Source organism: Culex pipiens, chromosome 2 (assembly GCF_016801865.2).
Source record: "Culex pipiens pallens isolate TS chromosome 2, TS_CPP_V2, whole genome shotgun sequence".
Taxonomy (NCBI): domain Eukaryota; kingdom Metazoa; phylum Arthropoda; class Insecta; order Diptera; family Culicidae; genus Culex; species Culex pipiens.
In genome coordinates this window covers 29,701,297-29,720,949 of record NC_068938.1, presented here as the reverse complement: position 1 = coordinate 29,720,949, position 19,653 = coordinate 29,701,297, and the positions used below count along the sequence as shown (strand labels likewise).

The following is a 19,653-nucleotide window of genomic DNA, read 5'->3' as shown; positions in this document are numbered from 1 at the left end:
AGCTACCGTGTGTATGTGTGTAAGTGTGTATTTTAGTTAACCGAGGGATATGCGATTATCTCTGTTGGTTGAGCTTGACTTGGTTCTTGCGCACCTAATGGGGCGCTATCTAACTAATTCAATTAGCGCCATTAGATGGGTTCTAGAACGAGAACAAGTGACTGCGTTTTACACAGACAATGTCAGCTCAATGAAAAAAAAAATGCTGTTAAAAACACTTAATTCACATCAGTGATTGATGCCTTCGTCACAAAAACAATTGCAAATGCTTCCTGCTTAACCTTCGGGAAGACGCGTGTTTTTGCCTTTCTTACAAGTGTCCTTACAAACTGTGTACAAAGTACACGTACGCGACCTCCGGTGGGTTAAATTTGGTTACGCCTGAAAGCTTGCAATGTTTCCAGCTCGCTAGATGTCGCAAGGTGTTGATTTTGGACATCCGAGCCGGAATAGTCGAAGTGAGCTTAATAATATATTATATCAACCCTCTTCATAAAACAAAATTGTCTGTACAACTTAAAAACAGCAAAATTAAAGTTTAAAATTTTCAGTACCAAGCTATGGGAGTCGAAATTAGACCGAATGTAATAAATCCGGAAAGAATTCGTTCAACCAATGCCGAGAAAATAAAGTGCATATTTTCAAACAACCACACTCGTACAAAAATTTGCTCAGAATTTTATCCTTAGATAATTTGTAAACGTCTTGGTCTAGGAGGAATATTGAAAAATGTTTTTTTTTTCGATTTGTTGCACCGATTTGGCTGACAATTTCACCAAGTCCATATTTTGACCCAAAAATTTGCCTACTTTTACTGAAAACTAAAAACTCGATTTTTTTTTATCGATTTACATATTTATTTATTTACATGGCCAAAAACTAAAAAACTCAAGGCCGATATGTTCCCCCCTCCCTTGCACGTTTTTTTTTATTTTTGCATATAAAACCGACTTTTTTGCAAAACGATTTTTTCGACATTGTTAATCGGACAACTCGTTGCTGAGACGTACCGTAAACGGGGTGACTTTGATAAATTGCGATTTTTCCGCAAAATGAAGAGTACGTAAGGAATGGTTTAGTATCATACCGACCGTGGTAGAGAAGTGTTCAAAGTACCTCAAGAAGGACTTTTCATAAAATTTTGAAAAGTTTAAAAAGTTAGTTAACTATAGTTAAGAAAATGTTGACGAAAGTCATTATTTTAAACTTTTCAAAGTGTCATGATTTTCTCAATGAACATGATTTTGAATCGGAAAACGGAATGCATTTTCGGATTTTTTAGACAATTTTCCACTAGGAGAAGGTTAAATAAGTTTGTAAATAATAATAAATATGTGTTTTTGGAACACAATTTTAAAAAATCTTCAAATTTATAGGCAATTTCAGTTGAACAAATTTCATGTAAAATGAAAACTTGTGGTTCGTGCTTCGAATTCAGTATAAAATGCAATATAAATCGATAATTTTTTAAACAAAACTAGTTTTAACAAATTTCAGGCAAAATTCCGACTTTCAAGCAATTTTTCCTAAAATTTATATGTATTTTGTTAGAAAGCTTATAAACATTGTTAACTAAATATAAACATTGTTTTTTTTTTAAACTATATCAGTTACTTTAGTGATGGTACATTTAACGTACAAATAGTTTGAACATCTAAAATAAGATTTTAACAAGAAAAACTATGACTATCAAAGTCACCCCGGAATTTAAACTAAGAGTTTTTAACGTAAATATTTTTCTAAACACTATTGAAAAAACTTTTTTTCCAAAATAGTGCATGGACTTTGTGTGGCCTACCCCAGTACATGTTTTAAAAATAATAATCTTGAGAAAAACCTTACCTGTTGGAAAATATTCCAAAAACAAATCGAAATCCTATCAAAGTCACCCCGGTTTACGGTAGCTTTATAATATTTGAAAATTGAGAAGAAAAAATTGTACGTGTATTTATTAATTATTTTATTTAATTTATCAGCTCTCATTTTTCAGCAGACGATATTCCTCGAAAACTAATGGTTCGATTTTCAATACCAAAAATAAATTTTTTTTGAGAAAATAAAGCATTGATCAGTATATATAAATAGAATTGAACCATCGAAATTTACAAAAAAAAAATAGGCTCACGAGCACCCATGTCAGCACGGGCCAAATAAGCAGCAAGTGTACAAACTTCAAACTAAACCCGACTTACAATCATTTCTAGGGAAAAAACATGAAAACACAATGACCACGAGAAGCACCCAACAACTCGAAGACAGTTAGGTTCGTTTTCACTTTCATCTTCAGTGCATAAGTGCAAGTGAGAGTATTTCTACCTTACCCTGCACTTTTCCATGCAATTCACAGCGAAACGCTCTCGATTTTCCACGTAAAATGAAAATTGCACTCATTTACAGCTGGGAGGTTCCGTGGCTGCATGGCAAATTGCTAGTGTTTTTGCCCAGTTTAGTACAACTTCAGGTAGCGGGGTGTATGGTAATAAAAGTGGCGTAAAATCACTCGTACATGACGACGAGTTGGCGGCCGCGACTTAAAGGGGGGGGCGCCACTCCCAACCAATCGACCAAGTCGAGGCTAAGAGATGCGAAAAGTTCGATGTTTCAGCCCCGGTAATGGCGGTCGTAATAATTGCAATGGACTTCCAACAACAACTATGGCATGATGGCCGGGCTCCCGTTTGGAACAGTCAAATAACTATCATCTTGTCCACTCACTGTCATCATCGAGCGCCAATAATGATAGTAATAACGCAACCAGACATGAGTTCGGCGTCCCGCTCTCCCTTTTGCGGCGATGGATTATTTGAAGCGCCGAGAAACAATCTTGCTAGAGGTTTGACTTCAGTTCACCTGAAAGCAGAGGAAAAAACACGTTTTCTCACCTTTCCGATGATTGCTCAAGTCGCGAAGCGATTAAGTGGCGCTTTGTGTGATGTGATTCTTTGGTTTTTGAAAACAAAGTGTCAAATTCTAGAAACTGGCACTCAATGTGCAAACATTACTTTTAGTGGTTTGATATTTTGTTGCGACAATGTGTGACATTTGGATTTCACAAGCCTATTTCTTAAATGATTTGAATTGAAGCAAATTCCTGTAAAATTTAAATACCTAAGGGGAAACATGCAATTAAACCATACAAAATTGTAAAACTTCGTCTACAACAGTAAACTTGCAGGATCGCAAACTCAAGTGCGAATTTAAACTAAAATTCAATCCTACAACTTTGCCGAAGACACCAAATCTCTTAAAAAACCTTCCTCGGGGTACAGATTTTCAATTCGAATTTATTCTTTTCCAGAAACTATACAACCATACCAACTCCCCACAAAACCTGTCCCCAGTTCAAACATCAATTAATCATGTCACAAAACGAGGAAGTCCATACTGAGAGAGGCCCCCCGGGCACGGTCACGGCCGCTGGCGCCGAAAAGCAGTCCAAGTCGGGGGTGTCTTCAAAGTTGGCAAAATTCTATGAAAATAACACATGTCATGCTACCGCCTCTATTCTGGCCCGGAACCAGGTGGACATTCCTTGCCCAAATCTGCCCAACAGTTCCACGCATTGTGGGGGCAAAAGCTCCGAGCATGTGTTTTCACAAGGAATTGAAATTCTGCGGTGGATTTTTTGGACTAGCAAATGAACCGCGCGCTGCTTAGCATAACAAAGAACGTCAATCAACTTTCCAAATTTGAAAACAAAGTGGCAAATTGGAAGTGAGGCGAAAACAGATCATAAACTAGTATGGAAATGTTGAACTCTACTTCAATTTAAGAGTTTTTAAACAAAGATATCAAATTTCATCGGTTGCATACCTCCAGGCAATTCTACAACAACTCAAGCTGATCCAATTCACCCCAGCTTACCCTATGCTCAGCAACCCCACGAAAACAAAAACCTGTATAATATGAATGCAGCCGCTATTTGGTGGAGTGAGGTCCGGTGTCCAAATTTGGGCAGGTCATAGAGCAGCTCCCATGTTTGGCCCCAAAAGAGCTCAAGTCAGAATTTCTGCTCGAAGGCAAAGTTGCGGTTGTCATCGTTTGTTTACAGTCTTGGGGCACGATTCAGGTGTTGTTGTGCTTTTTTAATATGAGCTAGATGTTGACGTGTGTTTTTTTTATTATTTATTTTTCTTGTTGCGGCCAGTTTGGCCCACGGCCTTTATCGGGATGCGTGGGATGATGTATGCTTTTTGCGGGAAGGTGTTATTTTTGGAATAAAAATAGCTGTTAAGCACACGGGAAACAACTGAAACTCGGTATGTGTGAGCTTTGATTCGAAAAATGCGGGTGTTTAGAATACTAATTGGTTTTTTTTAGAATTCAATTTATTCTTCCACAAAATCGTAAAAGTTTTAGAAAAGCATTTTTTAAAGCAAGCATATTTAAAAAAATATAATTTTCAAAAATACTCATACATATATAAAACTTGTTAAAAGAGATCTTCAAAACATTACATTACATTCCAAAGAACTGCTCAATTTGTATTTTTCTTACTTATAGTAATCAAAAAGAACTTGATTTTTTTTTCAATATTCAATCAAATCGATAGAATAATCGTTGAGAAATTGATATTTCTTTGTATTTTGAATGTTTTTATTTTCAACAGAACAAATCAGTTCGTTTATTTAGTTACTGAACCAGAAATCCTCGCACCTTTCCAATGTTAGCTCTCACTTCGATGACATTCTTCGCCAGCATCGTCGTCAGCAGCTCCAATCGAACGTTAAGATCCGCCGTTAACCCCTTGATCGCGACATCCCACAGAGCGATCTGCAACTGAGTCACGGAAATCGCCATCGCTGAACAGGCGGCTTGCAGATCTATCAGGGAGCTCTCGACCCGCTCTGGATTTGCTTGGGTCAGATTACTGGTTGTAGAAACGGCGAAATTCAGCGAGTCCAGAATGACCGATGTGCTTTCGTTAATAAGGCTGACTTCTTTAGTGACTTTGGTCAGTTGCAAAGATTTAATGACGTTTTGAAGATTTTCACATAGTTTCAGTGCACCTGACAGAGTTGTCAGAACTCTGTCAATTGAAATTTGAGGTTGTTGAGTAGATCCAAACTAAAATTTGAGTTAAAATTAATGATTTGATCAATTTGAAGATTTACACTACCTCCAAGACAGCAAATATTGTGAGTAATAATACCAGCAACTTCATTTTGGAGGCACTCCTAAAAAACTGATGAGAAGCTGGCTAAATTTACGATCAAAAATACTACAATAACAAAAATACGACAGTTTGATCAGTTGTTTGCCAAATTTATTGCTCAAGACATTGTAATCATTACTTCAAAGTATTGTTTAATCAGCTTATAGCTGACGTCAATGGTTTCCTTAACACTTGTTAGTTTGGCTCGAGCTCGATCGTCAAATTTCCCCCCAGCGGATACCACTGGTAGAGCTCGTTCCAGTTCCAGGACCAACCTCGTGCTCGTGTTGTGAACAATCCGGATCGCCGACGTAATCGTCCGATACTGCTGGAACTGGGAGTGCTGAAGCAGTGACTGCGTTAAATTGGCCACAGTGTTCAACATTTCAAGGGTTTCATTCACGGTTCGTGCCACCAACCAGGAGGACTTAAACTGACCGTCCCGCAAGCCACCCTGGAACTGTCCCTGCAGTCGAACCAGGGCCAACAGTGCGTCGCCAATCTCATCCTCGAGCTGACCGATCTGAGTACCGGAACCGTCCTTCAGTGGTACGACGGTGCCCAAGATGAGCTGGAAGTGAGCGATTTTTGGGTAAATGGTTCGAAATACAATCGAATAATTGTTGGATTTTCATACCTTGGTTAGTGCAAGAAGAGCTAGCGAAACGATTGCGATCTTGTTCATTTTGGATTGATACTGAACTTGAAATATTGAATTGGCTGTTTGCATGCAATTTATTGAATGGCAAAGAGTGTTGAAGAAGTTTTTGCACTTATACACAGAAATATCAAAATAAATCGATATGATTCATTTGAATTTCTGTCAGCTTTCAGAACTGGTATTGGAATGGCTTTGTTTGAACAGCTGAATCTCTACATTTCAGGCAAAAAATATATTTTAAAATATTTTGATTATTAAAAAAGGAAGGAACTGAAAAGTGAATAAATATTCTTAACAATTATTTCAAAATAGTAGTTTATGCAACAAGTTGCATAAAGAGGATTTTTTCAGCACGAGTCGTACATTTATCCAACGAGGTTCACCGAGTTGGATAAATACGACGAGTGCTGAAAAAAATCAAGTTTTGCAACAAGTTCCATACAACATTTTTTGCAATTTCGAAAAACACCCATTGAGTGAAATTTTAAGTCGAATTTTCATGTATTTTGTCAATAAATCGTTTAAATCAAAAAAATGTCGAAAAGTGTTACTTTTCGAAACAAGTGCTGAAAAGTTAAACTTTTCAGCACCCATTTCAGTGCTGAAAAGTAGAACTTTTCAGCATTTATTTTGAAAAGTGTTGCTATTCGATTCTGTTATTTTTGGTACAGAAAAGTAGGCTATTTCGTCGTTCAAGAATGACAGGAAAAGTAAGTAGTTTCACGACGGAATTGCAAAAAATATGTTATTAAGTACCTAACACGAAAAGCAAACTATTTGATCTAGTCAACCCATGCGACTGTAGTATATTTCCTATTTCGTAGTTGAAAATGACTGCAAATGAACTGTTTGTCTGTCGGTGTCTCGCGCAGAGTTGAAACCAGAAATCGAAATAAATATATGTATCAACAAACATACACTTTATCGAGCTCACTCCATTTGGCATACAATAAACCATTATCTGACTAAGCCACCCTTCTTTTTTTTCGCTTGTAGCCAAGACCTAGCCGACTGTATGACCGTTGCTTGTCAGCAAATGTAAATTAATTGCAACCTTAAACCGATCCAAGATCTGCGAAAAACTGCTCACCGCTACAGAATTCAATTTGCATTGAACAATGGTCGAGGAGGGTAGGGTGGTTCCCCGATTGCATCGTGTACTTGAAACAAACATTTCCAACGAACCACTCCAGCATCCCAGGACTGCGGGATAAATCTCTCATTGTTCCGGCCGTACAAGAGGAGAGCTGGCTTATCTACTGCACATCATACACTCTGAAGCGGAGGCAAAAGTGCAGTGGCGTACACGGGTAATCACTAAATTGTACGTATTTATTAGGGCTGAAGCCTTTGAGATCGGCGGCGTGCTAAGCCGACAACGGCGACGACGACGAGTGCCCTTCAACTCTCTTGAGCTACTTGCTGAACGTCGTGTAGCAGAGGGGGATTACGGAAGCTGCGCGATGTGGCGTCTGACAGTCGACTTTTGCCTGTGCCGGCAATGGTGAAATAAGTTAGGAAAAAAAAGACTGCGAATAACTAACAAGGTAAGAAAGAATTAGGATACTGGGGATGGGAAGCTATAAGATAGGTATTTATGAATGAAATTTATTTCTTTTTATTTTTAGGCATTTTAAGTTATTAACATTTGTGTGGCGTGATACACCCTGTTGCGGTGAATGCGAACGCACTCCATTAGATGTAGTCGAATAGGCCCCTCGTACGCTGGGCTCGACGCAGCCATGCGCTGACAGCGCATGGACGCAGCCACACGAACGGTCCGGTGACAGCTGGCAAAGCAGGTCTAGCTCTCGGCCTCTTTCCTCGAGTGACGCTCGGCCAGATCGGATGTCAGTCCGCACTGGTCATCCTCGGCAGACGATTTCCCAGACGGAATCTGGTCTCACACATTGGCGACCGTGACGGAGTTGCATTTTTATTTGCAATTTAAAAGAATCCGCGGGAAATCGTCTGCCAAGGAAAGTGGAAAAGTAGGGAAGTGTGTGAGGAAAGTCATCGGAAAAAGTTTTTGGCAAGTTTGTTTTCATCGTAAGTAGAGTGTGGCAAGTGGACAAGAATCGGTGAAATAAAGATTTGTGGTTGTGTGCGGATGTTTGCTCAACGGTTAGAGCAAGTTTTTGGTGGAATTGAATTTGACAGAAAGTCAAATCATTTTTGAAAATCGCGTTGGGCACGGTGGGTCCGATGGACCTGCCGTGGTAAATAGCCTGGAAGGCCGCGATTAGTGGAACATGTTATCGCGTTGGGCACGGTGGGTCTGATTGACCCGCCGTGGTAAATAGCCTGGAAGGCCGCGATTGTTCCAAGAAAAAAGAATCGCGTTGGGCACGGAGGTCAGATGGGCCTGCCGTGGTAAGTAGCCTGGAAGGCCGCGATTAGTGGAACATGTTATCGCGTTGGGCACGGTGGGTCTGATTGACCCGCCGTGGTAAATAGCCTGGAAGGCCGCGATTGTTCCAAGAAAAAAGAATCGCGTTGGGCACGGAGGTCAGATGGGCCTGCCGTGGTAAGTAGCCTGGAAGGCCGCGATTAGTGGAACATGTTATCGCGTTGGGCACGGTGGGTCTGATTGACCCGCCGTGGTAAATAGCCTGGAAGGCCGCGATTGTTCCAAGAAAAAACAAGAATCGCGTTGGGCACGGAGGTCAGATGGGCCTGCCGTGGTAAGTAGCCTGGAAGGCCGCGATTAGTGGAACATGTTATCGCGTTGGGCACGGTGGGTCTGATTGACCCGCCGTGGTAAATAGCCTGGAAGGCCGCGATTGTTCCAAGAAAAAAGAATCGCGTTGGGCACGGAGGTCAGATGGGCCTGCCGTGGTAAGTAGCCTGGAAGGCCGCGATTAGTGGAACATGTTATCGCGTTGGGCACGGTGGGTCTGATTGACCCGCCGTGGTAAATAGCCTGGAAGGCCGCGATTGTTCCAAGAAAAAACAAGAATCGCGTTGGGCACGGAGGTCAGATGGGCCTGCCGTGGTAAGTAGCCTGGAAGGCCGCGATTAGTGGAACACGTTATCGCGTTGGGCACGGTGGGTCTGATTGACCCGCCGTGGTAAATAGCCTGGAAGGCCGCGATTGTTCCAAGAAAAAAGAATCGCGTTGGGCACGGTGGGTCCGATGGACCTGCCGTGGTAAATAGCCTGGAAGGCCGCGATTAGTGGAACATGTTATCGCGTTGGGCACGGTGGGTCTGATTGACCCGCCGTGGTAAATAGCCTGGAAGGCCGCGATTGTTCCAAGAAAAAAGAATCGCGTTGGGCACGGAGGTCAGATGGGCCTGCCGTGGTAAGTAGCCTGGAAGGCCGCGATTAGTGGAACATGTTATCGCGTTGGGCACGGTGGGTCTGATTGACCCGCCGTGGTAAATAGCCTGGAAGGCCGCGATTGTTCCAAGAAAAAACAAGAATCGCGTTGGGCACGGAGGTCAGATGGGCCTGCCGTGGTAAGTAGCCTGGAAGGCCGCGATTAGTGGAACTGTGGAACACGTTATCGCGTTGGGCACGGTGGGTCTGATTGACCCGCCGTGGTAAATAGCCTGGAAGGCCGCGATTGTTCCAAGAAAAAAAGAATCGCGTTGGGCACGGAGGTCAGATGGGCCTGCCGTGGTAAGTAGCCTGGAAGGCCGCGATTAGTGGAACACGTTATCGCGTTGGGCACGGTGGGTCTGATTGACCCGCCGTGGTAAATAGCCTGGAAGGCCGCGATTGTTCCAAGAAAAAAGAATCGCGTTGGGCACGGTGGGTCCGATGGACCTGCCGTGGTAAATAGCCTGGAAGGCCGCGATTAGTGGAACATGTTATCGCGTTGGGCACGGTGGGTCTGATTGACCCGCCGTGGTAAATAGCCTGGAAGGCCGCGATTGTTCCAAGAAAAAAGAATCGCGTTGGGCACGGAGGTCAGATGGGCCTGCCGTGGTAAGTAGCCTGGAAGGCCGCGATTAGTGGAACATGTTATCGCGTTGGGCACGGTGGGTCTGATTGACCCGCCGTGGTAAATAGCCTGGAAGGCCGCGATTGTTCCAAGAAAAAACAAGAATCGCGTTGGGCACGGAGGTCAGATGGGTCTGCCGTGGTAAGTAGCCTGGAAGGCCGCGATTAGTGGAACACGTTATCGCGTTGGGCACGGTGGGTCTGATTGACCCGCCGTGGTAAATAGCCTGGAAGGCCGCGATTGTTCCAAGAAAAAACAAGAATCGCGTTGGGCACGGAGGTCAGATGGGCCTGCCGTGGTAAGTAGCCTGGAAGGCCGCGATTAGTGGAACATGTTATCGCGTTGGACACGGTGGGTCTGATTGACCCGCCGTGGTAAATAGCCTGGAAGGCCGCGATTGTTCCAAGAAAAAAGAAGCGCGTTAGGCACGGAGGTCAGATGGGCTTGCCGTGGGAAATAGCCTGGTAGGCCGCGATTAGTGGAATATTTTATCGCGTTGGGCACGGTGGGTCTGATGAGCCTACCGTGGTAAATAGCCTGAAAGGCCGCGATTGTTCTAAGATAAGATTGAGTTGCGTGGGAACGGTAGGCCGGTTTGACGTGGTAATAATCTGAAATACCGCTATTGTTGTTACTATATTAGAAAAAGGTGATCCAGATGACTCACTGGGCTGAAAAGTCTGAAACAAACATAAGGCTAAATTGTTCGTAATTGAGGTTGTTTTGCGAAGAAGGCTATATTGTCTCGAATGCTCTCGTGAAGAATTGATGGCAAAGCTGTTAATGATACGCTAAGCAGTGAACTTTTAAGCGTAAACTTGGGCTAGAAGATAGCGAAGAATTGCTTTTAGATATAAAGTGGAGGAAATGTGTTAGAATTATGAGAACAAGCATAGTTGTATAAAGAAGGAACTGTCTAAAGACAGCGAGAGGGAAATAGAGTGGAAGATAGAGAGAAATGTAGAGAGAGAGAAAGGTAGAAATAGAGATAGACAAAGGTAGAGATAGAGATATACAAAGGTAGAGAGAGAGAGAGATAGACAAAGGTAGAGAGAGAGCTAGAGAAAGGTAGAGAGAGAGATAAAGAAAGGTAGAGAGAGATAAAGAAAGGTAGAGAGACAGAAAGGTAGATAGAGAGAGAGAGAAAAGCTAGATAGAGAAATGTAGATAGAGAGAGAGAGGGAGAGAGAGAGAGAGAGAAAGGTAGAATGGCAGCAATATCTGGGTGTCTGATAATGTATGTTTACATTTCCGTAGCAGTTTTTTTTTTTTTAAATCTTTTCAGAGATTGGTGATGCTTATCTGATGCTTATTTAATCTTGTTTAACTGAGAGTTTGAGAGAAATATTGGATAGGTTTGAATATCGCGACATCTGTCATGAACTACCACTACTTTAATGGGCTAGCTCTAAAATTGGCCGAAAAGCTTTAATGCCAAGATGGGAAAACAGTTGACCGAGTCATGGACTAGCAGCTAAAGAGCGTGCCGATTGTGGACCAAAAGAAGTATGTGGCTTAAAACATGGAAGATTTTGTTTTTTTTTATGGAGAAGAGGAGAGATGTGTGGCGTGATACACCCTGTTGCGGTGAATGCGAACGCACTCCATTAGATGTAGTCGAATAGGCCCCTCGTACGCTGGGCTCGACGCAACCATGCGCTGACAGCGCATGGACGCAGCCACACGAACGGTCCGGTGACAGCTGGCAAAGCAGGTCTAGCTCTCGGCCTCTTTCCTCGAGTGACGCTCGGCCAGATCGGATGTCAGTCCGCACTGGTCATCCTCGGCAGACGATTTCCCAGACGGAATCTGGTCTCACACAACATTTTGGCTGAATCACTACGGATTATAAGAGTTTGATGTCAACTTGTGTACGCTTCAACAAAAAGGATTTTAAACTTTCAGCTTAAGTAGCAAAAATTATCTGGAGTTCTACAAGAGCTATTCAAGGTAGCTACAGCATAGCAATTTGGACCACGGTAGGATAAAATTCTCTTTAAACCTTCTTCAAGAGTTTAGAAAAGCATTTTTTTGTTTTGTTTTTTTTTTTCATCTGGTGATCCCCTTGGAACGCCCTCTGTCAAGAAAAGCAGCGTAATATTTTTTTCTAAATTGATTTAAATATCCATTTTAAACCCTTTTTGGTCATAAAGAGGGTCATTGTACTCAGAGCAACAAGTTTAATTGTTGTGAACAATTTCCAAATAAAAATCATCTATATTCAAAATTTCATGCGTTTCTCTAAAATTGTAAGATATGATGGTCACTTTAGGTTAACATTTCAAAATATTAACAAAAGTCATGTAGTAAACTAGGATTGGAAAAAAAGGAAAATTTAAACTATACATTTTGCAATTTGCTACTGAACTTTTTTGTATGGTGAAATAATAATAAAGTTACTGAAATATGTTATTGCTAAAATTTAAGCAATTTTTTAATAAAGTTAAAAAAAATCTCTTTAGAACTTGGTCATTTTGGTGATTCTGAAGAGAACTTTTCATTGTGAAATGATAGATTTGAAATAGGTTTTGATTAAATTAAGGAAAATACAAAACTAAATTGAAATGACAGGCTATGGTATTTCCATAGCCAATGGAAAAAATATTTAAAATTCATTTTAAACCATCCATTTGTTTGCTAATATAAGTTTCAAATACCTAAAAACTGTTTTTTTTTGTTTTGCGAAGAAAAAACTGTTAAAAAATCACTATTACACACACACATTTTTTTCAATGAACATTGGAATCCGAAAATAACCTACTTTAAATTTTCGAGATGTTTAGTATGTTTTATGGGTCTGAAAATGCATCCTTTGAGCCAAAGTGCACGATAGTTCAAAATCTGGTTCTAGAGATAGATATAAATTTATGAAAATGTGGCTGGTTTCCCAAGTTCTGCCAAGACATTTCTTATGTTAAAAAGTCCTGGGAATCGATTGGTGGGGGTTTCATCCTAGGTGGATGAAACAAAAAATAGATGAACATTTTTTGCAATTTCGAAAACCCATTTTGAATGGAATTTTATGTCAATCATCCATGTGTTTAGTAAAAACAAAAAATATTGAAAAATTTTGCTTTTCGATACAAGTGTTGAAAAGTTCACTTTTCAGCACTGGTATTGAAAGGTATAAATTTTCCATTCTGTTATTTTTGGTAAGGAAAAGTAGGCCGTTTTGTTTCTCCAGAAGGACAGGAAAAGTTGACAGTTTCATAGCGGAATTGCAAAACAATATTTTTAATAGCTTAATCAATTTGCATTTAAAAAGTAATTTACCATATTTTTGATAAAGTATACCGTTTTGGAGCTCATCTTAAAATTTTCGGAATTTGTAACATTTTTGGTTAAAAAAAGCTTTTTGAAGGAAAGCCATTCTTGAGAAAATTTAGTTGAAGAGCTGAGAAAATTTCCACCATTTTCTTTCTGAGACTTTGAAAATTGGACATGTAGTTTCTTAGATACAGCCTCTAAAATAATTTGAATCGATGAAAATTAGTTTTTTACAGTGTAACCGTGTTATTTTATAATGACTATATCTCGAATAAAGTACACAAATAAATATAAATAAAAGAAAAATGTCAGAATTTGAACAAAAAAAAAGTATTTCGGGGGTGACTTTAACTCCATAACGGTGCACTTAATAAAAAAAAACTAACTTAATCCACCTATGTGGTTGATGCCTTCCTCACTCTTTACCAACAATGGGTAATAAGATGGGGTTGGACACAGATTATAGCCTTACCTCAGTGAGGAAGGCAAAATTCGGTAAATTACTTTTTGATTGCAAATTTGATATAGCTTTTAAACATATTTCTTCATGTGTTTGTTTTATGACCTTTTTTAAAAAAAAATCAAATTTTAGTGAAAAAATGTTAAAAAAATGTTAAAAATGAGTATTTTTTCAGAGTGTAGCTATTTTTTTCAAAATAGTCAAAATTAAATTCTTCAGCTTTGCCCAATACACCAAATCGCTAAAAATAATCCATCTCAAGATACAAAATCTTTTATATATATAAAAAATTACGACGGTTTTGTTCGAACGCGAATCAGTTCAATACGGAGCGTCGGATCGGAGCGCTCTTTGTTGCGTTGGGTTCGTATAAGCCTAAGGAAGATTTATACGCTAACAAATTGACACTTCGACCACTCTGAAACCGATCCCGGAAAATCTGCAGATTGTATGGGAAAAGTTACGTAAAATCTAATTTTGATCACAGGAGGCTGAATTAGCGAACAAGCAAGAAACGTCAGGAAACTAAAAAATTGCAGGGCGAAGTTTGTCGGGAAGAGCTTGTTTCATATATTGCGCATTTTGCACTTTACTAGAGTGTTGCGCAATTATTTTCATCACAGTATTTTTTCATCACAGTGATTTTTCTTCGCAGTGATGACGAAGATATCCGTTGCTATGGCAGGCTGTTTATGTTTATTTATTTATTTTTGGAAATTCAGAAACTATTGGCTCGTCCAGCCCAGAGAAAGTTTTACGGACCGGCTAAGTGATTCAAGGGACGAAGGCTTGTTCCGGAATCGTGATCCCCGGTGTCGGGAGGCAGCCGTGTTGCGGAGGCTTTGACTTTTTGCCGGACGGATGGTGGACAACCAGCGGGCGTTGCTGGCTACGTTGCGGACTGGCGTCTTCAGTACCCGCTGATCCTGCGCTGCCGAGAGGGGCCCCTTCATGGCGATGAAGGCCAGTGGCCTGAGGGTTATCGTCCTCTACGGTCCTCGTATGGGGAGGCGACTGACAGCGGCGGAGGGAAACTGGCCGGGATTCACGCTACCGATCAATACGATCAATACGAGATGGACGAATGCCGATGGAGAGGGTAATTTGTTACCCTTCGCTACCCTGGAGCTTGTCCGATGTACCAATGCCATTTAATACATGTAATCTTTTCTAATAAAGTCTTTTAAAAAATATGTTTTTCGGTTCTAGCACCAACTGTTTTTACTGACAAATGTAAAAGCTTCTTTCATCTACGAAGTATTGGTTTCACTGGCGGTACCAGAGGGGGCCTGGTGGGGCCCGTGCCCCACCCTCCCCCCCCCCTTCGACAGAAATTTGTTCTAGATTTGTCCGGGGGTCATTCATATCAAAAAGTTTCCCATGCGTGTGCCCCCCCTTCTGTCAGAGCCTGTTAACTGATTGGTTATAGCCAGAACTTTGTTAAATTTATAGCCAATTCATGGTACCTTTTACGCACTCAGCGAACACAGCTCGAGGTGGCCGATAGAATTATACCCTCGAGTTCATTAGAAAAAAAAATAACCTGTCAAAAAAAACTCAAAAATTCCAACTACGAGAATCGAGTCAGGAACCTTTAACAGACCATCTCAATGACTTACTGCCTCGGCTACCACAGCTTGGTGACTAGATTGTGGTCAGAAGTCGATGCATTGCACTTGTTCTGTGTTGCTGGTGTGATGGAAAATCAGTTTGCCAACTGTGATGAAAATTTTCCCGCAGCACTCTACTGAGGTGCAAAGTGCGCAAAGTTGACAGTTCTCAGTCCTGCAAAGCAGTGTGATGAAAAAATCTAGGCCTAGCACGATTGACACAAAACTCTATAAATTGCTGCAAGGCGCAATATTTACGTACCCATTTTGTATCATCAGACTTGCATGGAAAAAATGATGCAAAATTGCTTCTTTTGACATAGAAAATGTATGGACAAAGTTTCATACAAACCAAAAAATACAAAGTAAAGTGGTTTGCGAAATCATAGAGGAATACTCTGTTGTTATACTGATGCAATAACAACAGCTCGTTTTTTAAGGATCATCTTTTTAAGAACAATTCACTTTTATAGCAAGTATTCAATACTGTTTTTATTTACTAAATACGTACCGTAATCTGGGGTGAATCGGGACTACAGTCTGAATCGGGACAGCAGTTTTTAGAGCACTTGAAGCTTTTAAATTTGGAAATGGATGCACACATTTTGTTGGCCTGAGTCTGTTCTAACCAAAACCAACCAGAAAAATCAAAATATTGTGCTCCAACATGGTTAAAACTGCTGTCCCAATTCGCCCCATGTGTCCCGATTGACCCCAGTTTACGGTAATGTTTCAAAATTAAGAAAAATCAAAACATCAACAAATATGAATTGATTGCTTCAAGCTAAAATAGTAGATTTTTATTTTCGTAGCAAACAATCAGTAAAACTTCAGAAATAAATGTGATCGGGATGATTTTCACACAAGATTCATTTCCATCAGCTGAAGGTAAACAAAATACAAATAAAGCACCACCACCACTTCCCAAAAAAATCACCCACCTTGCCGTAGCTGTTCAGCGGTCCGTTGACCCAGCGATCCGCCTCGAGCCGGCCCGTCAGCAGGGCACCGGTGTTGGGATCGACGTGCTGCCACTCGCGGACCTCCCGCTGGAACGGACCACGCGACGTCGTCGTCGTCGCGGCCACTTCCATTGCGCTGACACTTTCTTCGACGAGAACTTGGTTTGGGTCCAGGTGAGTGTCTACGATTGACACTCTCCTGTTTTTTGAGGGAAACCTGATTTGCCCTTGCTGCTGCCTGGCGTCCTCAACTGGTTTTTCGGGACGTCCACTGCTCCGTTAGGTATCGCTCAAATGTCTATCTGGTCGGGTGAGTTCTTGCCGATCTAAACAGGAGAAAGAGATGGAAACGAGATGATTAGATTTGAAAATTTGATCTTATCTTGGAAATAAGCTGGGCGGATTAGTTAAGGCAAAACTTTTCTGATAGAAGAAAAGTATTGACATTGAGTTTGTAATTTATGATTTTTCTTTTTATCAATTACTATTCGAAAAAAAAATTAAATGCCTTTCAAACCGCTCGTTTTGCTAAATAACTAGTGTTGATTTAGAGCAGTAAACGTGATCATTTATGGTACGTCCAAAACCGCATAGCGGATCTCGGGAGAAATTTTAGGCACGAGGCTCATGATGATTGATGATTTCTGGGATTAGTTTGGGGATTGTGGTGACCTATTTCTGGAGCCAAAAGAGTATAAAGGGAACTGCCAGCTGGCGATTCCTGTTAGTCGTCTCAAGTTTCAGTGATATTCGGTACTTAAGGGATTTTCGCTAGTCTGACGGACGGAAATATGAAGTGGATTTTGCCAGCTGTGGTGCTGGCTTTGAGTGCCATTAGTGGAGTACAGTGTAGTTTTGGACTCGATATAAACCTTCCAATATCAACGCAGTCTATTACGCAAGCAATTGGATCCGGCATTACTTCGGTTGTGAAAGCGAACGGAACGTTGAAGGCTTCCGCGGAAGTGGACACCAGTGGAACTGTACAGAACTTAATATACATCGCGAATAATGTGACTTCCCCGATGAATCAGCTTCTTGGTGGTGTTTTATCTGTAACTACTGCGAGGAGTGGCGACGTTTCGACGCTGTTTGATAAAGTTTCTATGCTGTTTTCAAGTACATCATCGGCAATCGATAAGGCTTCAGCCGCAGTAAGCAACCTGGAAGGACTTACGAAGGCAACCTTAATCCAAGGACTTGGGGATAACCTGACATCGCTATCAAAGAGTCTAACAAATCTATCCAGTGGTTGGCAAAACCTCACGGAGGCTGCCAAAAATGCAGCGAGTTCGCCGACTCCGCTGACCTTGATGAACATCGGAACCTACATCAACGCTAGCATCTTAGCAAATGTCACAACTCCACTTAAAGCGGCACACAGCTCTATTGATACTATAGCAACATTCATTACCACTATCGGAACAGAAAGAACGCAGGCCTTAAATCTCGAAGCAAGGGTGAATACAAGTATCAACGATGGTCTTCGGAACATTGCAAACGCCGAAATGAACTTCAACCGCACCATCGCGGATGTTTTCCAACGAATTGGCGTTGCTCAAATCAACACTTTCAAAAATATCAACCAAACTTATGCGCCCATTTTTGCAAAGGTAGATCAGTACAACGGCGGAAACGTTACCAACATGACCCAATTCCTCGCGGATCTGGCAGCTGCCAACGTCAGCCTCACCCAGTTCATCGAACTAAGCTCGAACTACAGTACGGAACAGATCTACACCGTACTGCGCGACCAAATCACGGTCCTCTCCGAAACTCTGCTCAACATAACGGCCAACATAACCAACCTGGGCATCACCAACACCAGCCAGTTTGCAACGCAGTGCACCCAGCGGTACGTGCAGCAAATTCAGCAGCTTCGCATCCGAAACCTGGAAAACTGCATCTCATCCGAGCTGAACAGCTTCCGGCCTACGCTAACGTTCGTCAACTTCCAACTGGACCTGATCAAAAACGCCGCTAACGCTCCCTTCACTCAAATCACGCGAACTTGCCAACGCGGCAATGGTCAATGTGCAAGCGCGGTAAGTAAAACTCAAAGGTGGACGACTCACGTAACCTTCTAACCTGCTGTTCGTTCCTTTCCAGCTTTTCGCCGCATTCCCGGATCACTCGACCAGGATCCAGAACAAGATTTCCGTTGTAGCCGGTGGCGTTAGTAACGACGAGCACATCGTGACTGGGCGAATCCGTGACTGTATCATTGCACAGTGGGAAAAAAGGGCCCAAAAAATTACCGCAACATGATTTCGCGCAAACCATCGATTGCTATACACCAAAAGCTTCGTTTTTGCACCAGGAACAATAATCCGATGAAAAATCGCACTGCACGGACCGGTGGCCGGAGTACAGGCCACCGGAAGATCCGGATTTTTGGAAAAAGTATTTGATTGATCCAATTGTGAACTGATAAGCTTTCTTCTACCATGAACAGTCATGCATAACAATCCTAGAATAATATTAAATACCATAGGACCCATCGGAACCGGTTCCACCGATCTCCGGTGGCCACATCCGGAACCGCATTAGGAAACAGCGTAAACTAGTCATGCGACGTATCAAAGTTCTTGATTTTGGATGGAAAGTATCCTTAAAATGTATGTTTGCCTCCGGTGACAGGTTCTTAGGTTCTCCGGTGGCCACATCCGAAGATCATATTCGGCAAATTCCTGAAACCACTCTTGCGACATATCAAACTTCATGTTTTTTAAAGAGGAGTGAATAATTCATGTCCCCATCCAAAATCAAGAAGTTTGATGCGTCGCATGACTGGTTAACACTGTTTCCTAATGCGGTTCCGGATGTGGCCATCGGAGATCGGTGGAACCGGTTCCGATGGGTCCTATGGTATTTAATATTATTCTAGGATTGTTTTGCATTACTATTTATGGTAGAAGAAATCTTATCAGTACACAATTGGATAAATCTGACACTTTTTCCAAAAAATCGAATCTTCCGGTGGCCTGTACTCCGGCCACCGGTCCGTGCAGTGCGATTTTTCATCGGCTTATTGTTCCTGGTGCAAAAACGAAGCTTTTGGTGTATAGCAATCGATGGTTTGCGCGAAATCATGTTGCGGTAATTTTTTGCGCCCTTTTTTCCCACTGTGCATTGGTGCCACCACCGACCTGATCGATTCGGCGCAGTCTATTCAGGACAAGTTCAACGGCTGTCTGGTAACGGGAGCGTAAAAAAAGGAACTCGACAGGATCCACGCTTCAAATAAACTAATCATGACTCAAGGGAACAAGTGTTTCTTTTTTTCGTTTTATCCGAAAGCTCAAGTTACCACGTTGGCAACACGCCAACGAATGTATTGTTGACTCTTGTTTGTTTCCAAAACATTGCACGTAGTTCCCAGAATCAGCGGTTGGTTTGGCTCCAGAAGCAACCAACCTTGTGGCTCGATATCTCGCCGAGTTTAGAAGAATGCAGCTCAGTGCAAAATCTGCAGAACCCCTCGACTTGCAGCCGAGAAACTCCTCTTATCGACAGCACGTGAGCGATGCAGCCCTTTTTGGGTCGCAGAATTTTCGGTGATAATTCGGACCGGTAGTACACGACTTTT

The 19,653-nt window shown here is 41.8% G+C and overlaps 3 protein-coding genes across 7 annotated transcripts in view; 1 reads left to right on the top strand and 2 right to left on the bottom strand.

Annotated features, from left to right (window-relative positions):
• Positions 1 to 19,653, bottom strand: part of LOC120421993 (serine-rich adhesin for platelets) — a 121,285-nt gene that overhangs the window by 42,794 nt on the left and 58,838 nt on the right. For all 5 annotated transcript variants that reach the window (XR_005606060.2, XR_005606062.2, XR_005606063.2 and 2 more), the window contains exon 2: positions 16,044 to 16,390. Coding sequence is in view for 1 of the 5 variants with exons in the window: in XM_039585305.2 (XP_039441239.1) it covers positions 16,044 to 16,196 (153 nt within the window). In the remaining 4 variants the exon portion in view is untranslated. The remainder of the gene's footprint in view (positions 1 to 16,043; positions 16,391 to 19,653) is intronic.
• On the bottom strand, positions 5,245 to 5,927 carry LOC128093159 (uncharacterized). The gene is made up of 2 exons (XM_052709013.1): positions 5,793 to 5,927; positions 5,245 to 5,726 (listed from the first exon to the last, which is right to left on the bottom strand). The coding sequence occupies exons 1-2, from the start codon at positions 5,883 to 5,885 to the stop codon at positions 5,274 to 5,276; spliced, it is 546 nt and encodes a 181-aa protein (XP_052564973.1). The 5' UTR covers positions 5,886 to 5,927; the 3' UTR covers positions 5,245 to 5,273.
• On the top strand, positions 16,476 to 19,587 carry LOC120422002 (uncharacterized). The gene is made up of 3 exons (XM_039585317.2): positions 16,476 to 18,109; positions 18,174 to 18,295; positions 19,440 to 19,587. The coding sequence occupies exons 1-3, from the start codon at positions 16,856 to 16,858 to the stop codon at positions 19,585 to 19,587; spliced, it is 1,524 nt and encodes a 507-aa protein (XP_039441251.1). The 5' UTR covers positions 16,476 to 16,855.